Source organism: Otolemur garnettii, unplaced genomic scaffold (genome assembly GCF_000181295.1).
Source record: "Otolemur garnettii isolate 467f Iridium unplaced genomic scaffold, OtoGar3 scaffold00145, whole genome shotgun sequence".
Taxonomy (NCBI): Eukaryota; Metazoa; Chordata; class Mammalia; order Primates; family Galagidae; genus Otolemur; species Otolemur garnettii.
In genome coordinates this window covers 2,149,659-2,157,577 of record NW_003852540.1, presented here as the reverse complement: position 1 = coordinate 2,157,577, position 7,919 = coordinate 2,149,659, and the positions used below count along the sequence as shown (strand labels likewise).

The following is a 7,919-nucleotide window of genomic DNA, read 5'->3' as shown; positions in this document are numbered from 1 at the left end:
AAAAAAAAAAAAAAAATTATCTGACAAAACAGAATCAATAATTTCTCTAAATAAAAACTTGTCCTACCAGATATCAAAATTTAGTACAAATTATGAAGAACATTATCTCTGCATATTAAAGGCACTACTACAAAGAAAACAGTTTATCTGTATTTAATACCCAATGTTTCTCAAGTTTATTTTTTACACAACGCACCCTTGGGGCAAGGTACACTTAAAAAATATATATATTCTATAAACAATTTGTGTGACAGCACTCTAGATCATCCTAAGAAAAAGTAATCATCAGGATAAGGACACCAAGTTTCTAGACTATCAAGGACTGGTTGACAGTCTCTCCCCGGGGCTGAGGAAGCAACTCCTAATCTTCTGTGAGCAGATCCTCTGATTTCATCTGGGTCTTCCTTATGCTCTCCAAGTTGAGCTGTTTATATTTTCTTCTGAAAAAGCCACACTGAAACAAAGGGAAGGGAAATCTAATTATAGGTCAAAGGTACCCATCTGTTTTAGAAAATCATTGTTCTGGTTGTTACCTAAATAGCCCCTCATTCCTCTGCTTCTCATACTTCCTATTCCCTCCACTACTCTCTTGCTTTTTTTTTTTTTTTTTTTGTAGTTTTTGGCTAAGACCAGGTTTGAACTCACCACCTCCAGTATATGGGGCCGGTGTCCTACTCCTTGAGCCACAGGACCCACTCCCCCCTACTCTCTTAGAATCTCTCCACGATAACCTAAGATCCTTCTTAAAATGCTGCCTTTCCTGGCATTCACTCCCCAGTCAGAACTAAGTTCCCACCTTCCTCTGAACCCCGCAAGCACTTGAACCTCTTTAACTTAACTAATTCCAAAAGTATCATAATTTTGGCTGTACTGGATCTAATCTCATTTATGCAAGAATACTCAGCATGGCCTACTATGCTAAGGATCAAAAGAGATCAAGTACAGCTTTCTCTATCAAGAAGCTCACAATCTAGTAGAATGAGATAACAATTACAGTTCTGTAGGATCGCTGCTATTTGGAAGGGTTTCCTGAGGGATGCTCATAGGAAAAACATACAACCCAGCACAGAGGACTCAGGAATCTCTGGCCTGAGTTTTCAGGGAAGAGTGTAAGCAAAGTAAAAAAGTAGAGAAGGGAATTCTTGGCAAGGGGAATAATAAATAGCCTATGCACAAGCAGAGAGGCAGGAACCTATTTAGGAAATAGTTTAACTTGTTTAGAGAAAAAAGCAAACATTAAGGGTAGAGAAGGGTAAAGGCCAGAGAACAGGGCTAGTCTTGAATAGCAGTAAAAAAGTTTGAACATTAAGATGGGGTAAGGCAAGGAAAAGATTAAAATAGGAGAATGACACTCAGATCTGTTTTAGGAAGATCTCTCTGTACTCCATAATTCAATTTGAGTCACAGCTCACAGCAACCTCCAGCTCTTGGGCTTAAGTGGTTCTCTTGCCTCAGCCTCCCAAGTTGCTGGGCTGCCCACTACAACGCCTGGCTACTTTTTTTTTGGTTGTAGTTGTCATTGTTGTTTGGCAGGCCTGGTCTGGATTCGAACCCGCCAGCTACAGTGTACGTGGCTGGCATCCAAGCCACTGAGCAACAGGTGCTGAGCTCAATTTGACTTTTTTTTCCAGACAGAAATTGTGTTCTTCATTTGCCTAAACACAGAGTGTGGAAATGAAGAGGGAAAAGTGGCCAGAAGGCCAGAGCAGCTGCTCTAGGTTAGGGGATGTCTGTGTCCAAACCAGAGCCTAGTCCTCTTTCGCCATTATGAACACAAGTAGAGCTGACCTTGAACAGGATGACAATGATCACAATCAAAACCAGAAGGCCACCAACACTGCTTCCAATGATGACAGGCAAAAAACGGTACTCTTCATCTTTCAGGAAAATGACAGTGATCTAGGTGAGACAGAGAGCATCCAATAAGTCACTTAAAGCAACTGAAAGAAAAAAATTCCACATGCTATTTTAAGGAGCAAAATATGCAGGCTTGGCAACATCCTGGGTATTGATCAAAACTGATGAAGTAAAGCAAAAAGTTAAACATTCCCTGATTCAGCATTTTAGATAATCTAAAATTATCTCATCACCAAAATACTTTTAAGAAACTATTTTCGTCTCTTATCTAGAAGAGCTAGGTCTGTTAGAAGGATTATGACCGTCTGTTAAAAGTGCTCTGATAGCTTGACTGAGGGTCCCAAAGAAAGTAAGATTCTACATGCAGCTGTGCCACTGTATTATCCTTGAACCCCATGTTCATTCTCTTCAAAATGATGACTTTTTTTTTGAGACTGAGTCTTATTTTGTCGCCCTCAGTAGAGTGCCATGATGTCACAGCTCATAGCAAACTCCTGGGCTCAAGCAATTCTCTTGAATCAGCCTCCTGAGCAGCTGGGACTACAGGTTCCTACCACAACACCCTGCTATTTTTAGAGACAGGGTCTTGCTCTTGCTCAGGCTGGTCTCGAACTCCTGAGCCCAGGCAATCTGCCCACCTCAGGCTCCCAGAGTGTTAGGAATACAGGCGTGAGCCACCACACCCAGCCTCAAAATGATGACTTATTTTAATGTGTTTTGTTTGGTTTTTTTTGAGACAGAGTCTATGTTGCCCTCAGTAGAGTGCTGTCGCATCACAGCTCCCAGTAACTTCCAACTCTGGGGCTTAAGCAATTCTCTTGCCTCAGCCTCCCAAGTAACTGGGACTACAGGGGCCCACCACAACACCTGCCTATTTTTGTTGTTGTTATTGCAGTTGTTTAGCTGGCCCCAGCCAGGTTCGAACTCACCACCCTCAGTGTATGTGGCTGGCACAGTATCCAATGTGCTATGAGCACTGAGCCGATGACTTATTTTAAATGATTTCCAAGTCCTTTCCTACTCTGTTTTGACGGTTCTTTTTTTTTTAAAGACACAATCTCAAGCTGTCATCCTGAGTAGAGTGTCGTGGTGTCACAGCTTACAGCAACCTCAAACTCTTGGGCTTAAGCAATTCTCTTGCCTTAGCTTCACAAGTAGCCCGGACTACAGGTGCCCACTACAGTGTAGCTATTTTTTTGCTATAGTTGTCATTGTTGTTTAGCAGGCCCAGGTCTATGGGTGCTGCCCTGACAGTTCTTTTTTTGAGACAGTCCCACTCTGTTGCCTGGGGTAGAGGCATCATAGCTCACAGAAACCTCAAACTCTTGGGCTAAAGTGATCCTCTTGCCTCAAGCCTCCCAAGTAACTGGGACTATAGGCACTCATTACCACACCCAGCCAGTTTTTCCACTTTTTGTAGAGACCAGGTCTTGCTCTTGCTCAGGCTGGTCTTGAACTCCTGAGCTCAAGCATTCCACTCATCTCGGAGTACTCTGAGAGTACTAGAATTACAGGCATGAGCCACCACACTCGGCTCCTGACAGTTCTTTTTGATCAAGCATAGATCCTTAAAGTCTCTGGAAATACATTTTCCCCTACCCAAAATGTCTGACAAAGGCACTGGTCTGCTCTTCAAAGACCAGAAGCGCATGTTACCTCAGGGACGTGACGATAAAGTGCACCCCCATGTGCACTACTTGTGGAGTCCTTGTATTAAAAGTCATCCTCAATGGGCATGGTGGCTCATTCCTGTAATCCTAGCACTTTGGGAGGCTGAGATGGGTGGACTGCTTGAGCTCAGTGAGACCAGTCTGAGCAAGAGCAAGACCTGGTCTTTACTAAAAATAGAAAAACTGGGGTGGTGCCTGTGGCTCAGTGGGCAGGACGCCAGCCCCACACACCAAGGGTGGTGGGTTCGAACCCGGCCCCAGCCAAACTGCAACAAAAAATAGCCAGGCATTGTGGCAGGCACCTGTAGTCCCAGCTACTCAGGAGGCTGAAGCAAGAGAGTCACTTAAGCCCAGGAGTTGGAGGTTGCTGTGAGCTGTGTGATATCTCAGCACTCTACCAAGGGCAATAAAGTGAAACTCTGTCTCTAAAAAAAAAAAAAAAAAATAGAAAAACTGGCCAGATGTGGTAATGGGCACCTATTGTCCCAGCTACTTGGGAAGTTGAGGCAAGAGAATCACTTCAGCCCAAGAGTTTGGGATTTCTGTGATCTAGGATGTCATGGCACTCTATCCAGGGTAACAGAATGAGACTGTCTCAAAAAAAAAAAAAAGAAAAGAAAAGAAAAGAAAAGTCATCCTCAAATTCTGCTTTCCAAACTTCAATTAGTTTTCTCAATTTCAGGAGTTTAAATCTCTCTTCTTACTAACAGGCTAGAAAGTTCAAGGGATGTGTTTCCCACCCGAGACCCAGGTACAACCCTCCAAGTTGTGACCAGAGCACATTCCCAGGAATTGTGTGGGAGCCAGAGGAAAAAGACTTCTCTGCCTACCTAAAACACGGAATTTTCTTTAAACATGCACATGTTTAAGCACCAAGCACAGGGATGCTTTAGAGATTTCTGTATGGCATGAAGGGCCAGACAAACTTACCTTTAAGGCTTCTTCCGTTATAAATGCTGGTTGACCTTCTAGGCCCTATTTAACTCACAGGTAGCTGAGCTTAATAGAAGTAAGTTCTGGGCCTTAACAATAGCGAGGTACCAAAGCAACAGAGATGAAGGAGGAACGGAAGGAGAGCTGGCTTGTTCTTCTATAGAAGGCAGGGGGAGGGGAGAGGCAGGAGAACCTAGGTTTAGGAAATGAAAAGAAGTTCCAAGGCGACAGCAGCGTAACAGGCCACATGTGTATAAAGGAAGTGCACCTATTTTTCAGTCTTTTGCTTTTCTCTTCTTTGAAACCAACAGGTTCCCAAAGTGCCCCAAAGCTGTCCTGGGAGAAGGGGGACACAGCATACCACTGCTTGTAGCAGACATTGACAGCAGTCTTCCCACTAGCCATTCCATTTTAAGATTTTGTTTGGAAATCCTGATCAGTCCAAGCTAATCATGATAAACCTATTCTCCTTTGCCAGGGACTGACATGAGATTCAGTTTTCACTAAGATGTAAGAGACTGTCTCCTGGGAAATTTTAGAAGAAGTTTCCTCCCTGAAAAGGAAGGGCAAATGAAGAAAAATCCTTTTTCTACTGACATCTTGCTTGCTACTGTGTATTTTGCCAAATGAAAACATAGCATTGGGAGACGTGGCAACTTTGTGCTGGTCATGAAGGAAGGTATCACCAACACCCAGCTGGCAGAATACAAGGACCAAAGGAGTCAGGCAAATGGCCCTGGGTCTCTCTCCCTCACTAAATAAACAGCATGTGATCTTACAGCACATCAGTAGGATTTTCTCTCTCTTGTGGCTGAAATGTATCTGGATACACAGTTATACCCACAGATTCTCTGTAAGTCAAGAACTACTTAATAGTTTGCTTCGGATACTGGATTTAAAGGAAGAATTTTGGGACAGCCCCTGTAGCTCAAAGGAGTAAGGCGCCAGCCCCATATACCGGAGGTGGTGGGTTCAAACCCAGCACCGGCCAAAAACTGCAAAAAAAAAAAAAGAAAAAGAAAGAGGCTCAGCACCTGTGGCTCAAGTGGCTAAGGCGCCAGCCACATACACCTGAGCTGGCAGGTTTGAATCCAGCCCGGGCCTGCCAAACAATGACGGCTGCAACCAAAAAATAGCTGGGCATTGTGGCCGACGTCTGTAGTCCCAGCTACTTCGGAGGCTGAGGCAAGAGAATCGCTTGAGCCCAGGAGTTGGAGGTTGCTGTGAGCTGTGATGCCATGGCACTCTACCGAGGCAACGGCTTGAGGCTCTGTCTCAAAAAAAAGAAAAAGAAAGAAAGAATTTTGGGGAAGCTATGCTATAAAAAAAAAAAGCATCAGCAAGTAAGATAAGGAAGTATATAAATTTTAAATGTGCATAAAACTGTTAACATTGTTGGAAGTGGTGGCTCACATCTGTAATCCTAGCATTCAGCATCCTGAGAGGCCAAGATTCGAAGATTGCCTGAGGTCAGGTGTTCAAGACCAGTCCGAGCAAGAGCAAGACCCAGTCTCTACTAAAAGTAGAAAACTTAGCTGGGTGTTGTGGCACATGCCAATGGTCCCAGCTACTCAGAAAGGCTGAGGCAGGAGGAATACTTGAGCCCAGAAGTATGAGGCAGCTGTGAGCTAGATTAAGGCCACGGCTCTCTAGCTGGGTGACAGAGGAAACTCCTTTTTTGTTGTTTTTTTCTTTGAGACAGAGTCTATGTTGCCCTTGGTAGAGTGCTGTGGCATCACACACCTCACAGCAACCTCAAACTCTTGGGCTTAAGCTATTCACTTGCCTCAGCCTTGGGACTACAGGTACCTGCCACAACGCCCAGCTATTTTTTGTTATAGTGGTCACTGTTTAGCAGGTCCGGGACAGGTTCAAACCTGCCAGCTCCAGTGTATGTGGCTGGCGTCCCAGCTGCTGAGCTATAGGTACTGAGCCGACAGAGGAAACTCTTAACAACTCCCCATGGGAAAAAGAACTTAGAAGTACGTGAAGAACTATTTGCTGTTTTTTTGCAGTTTTTGGTCGGGGCTGGGTTTGAACCCGCCACCTCTGGCATATGGGGCCAGCGTCCTGCTCCTTTGAGCCACAGGAGCCGCCCTGCTATTTATTTCACTGTGTTCTTCCCGTAAGGCTTGGATTTTCTCTTTCTTTCTTTCTTTTTTTGGAGACAAAGTCTCACTCTGTTGCCCAAGCTAGAGTACCATGGTATCATTATAGGTATGTATCATTATAGCTCATAGCAACCTCAAACTCACAGGTTCAAGTGATCTTCCTGCCTCAACCTCCCAAGTAGCTGGACTACAGGTGCCCACGATAACACCTGGCTTAGTAGAGACAGGCTCTTACTCTTGCTGAGGCTGGTCTCAAGCTCCAGAACTCAAGCGACCCTCCTGCCTTGGCCTACTAGAATGCTAGGATTACAGGCATAAGCCGTCGTGCCCAGCCAAGCTTTGATTTTCTTGCTATTTTTTTTTTAATCCAGCCAGTACAACATTGGCACTTTTATTTCTACCATATTGTTTTCTATATTAGAAATACAGTACTTAAAAATAAAAGGAAATGTTATTTGGACATGTCTAGGGAATTGCTCTTTTGTAATCTAATCTTCAGAATATGTTATGACGATATGCTTCTTTCTATAAAAGTCAAAAGTAAGCGTGTTTTCTTAGGGATGCATCAGAAACTGTTAAAGAAACGGGAGAAAATGGCTCCTTTCTCTCCTGTGTTGTCCAGGGAGGAAAACACGGGACTTTATCTTTAGCAATCCAAACTCACTCTCTTGACATTCCTTCTAGTGAAGAATCATGCCTAACTATAGAGCTAACAGATAATCCAGGCATGGTGACACATGCCTGTTGTCCCAGCTACTTGGAAAGCTGAGGCAGGAGGATGGCCTGAGCCTGGGTGTTTGAAGCTACAGTGTGCTATGATGGCACCACTGCATCCCAGCCTGGGTGGCACAGTGAGACCCTATCTCCTTAAAAAAAAAAAAAAAAAAAAAAGAGCTCATAAATAGATCATCTCTAAAACCATGTCCAGTAAAGTGTCAACAAAAATGTAAATGGAGAGTAACAAACACGGGAGCATTTAGCCTATAAATCACAGATGTCAGTTTGACTTCTGCAAAAAGTTCTAAGAGTTCCAATACTTAGTCTAAGTCTTATTAAAAAAAATTATGCATTCCTAAGTATTGCAACTATTTAACACAATAAACACTAATACTGCACATAGGCAGAGAGTCAGTGTATACCAAATACCATTTCTCACTTAAGAAAAATTTTTTTAAGTCAATACATTTTCAAACCAAAGTACATATTGCAGTTGATTCCAACGTAGTTATTTCAACTCAGACCTCCTCAGCTTAGGCCTCTTAACTCAACTTAGGCCTTCTTTTGCAGACAAAAAACTGAGGCAGGCTTCGCGCCTGTGGCTCAAGTGGCTAAGGCGACAGCCACATAC

General features: G+C 43.7%; 1 protein-coding gene across 1 annotated transcript in view; it reads right to left on the bottom strand.

Moving 5' to 3' along the window:
* Positions 1-164: 164 nt before the first annotated feature.
* ITGAE (integrin subunit alpha E) overlaps positions 165-7,919 on the bottom strand; it is a 73,867-nt gene continuing 66,112 nt past the window's right edge. Inside the window, exons 29-30 of the mRNA XM_023518703.1 lie at positions 1,789-1,899; positions 165-454 (exon numbers count right to left, since the gene is read on the bottom strand). Of these exons, the coding sequence (XP_023374471.1) occupies positions 362-454; positions 1,789-1,899 (204 nt within the window). The 3' untranslated portion in view covers positions 165-361. The remainder of the gene's footprint in view (positions 455-1,788; positions 1,900-7,919) is intronic.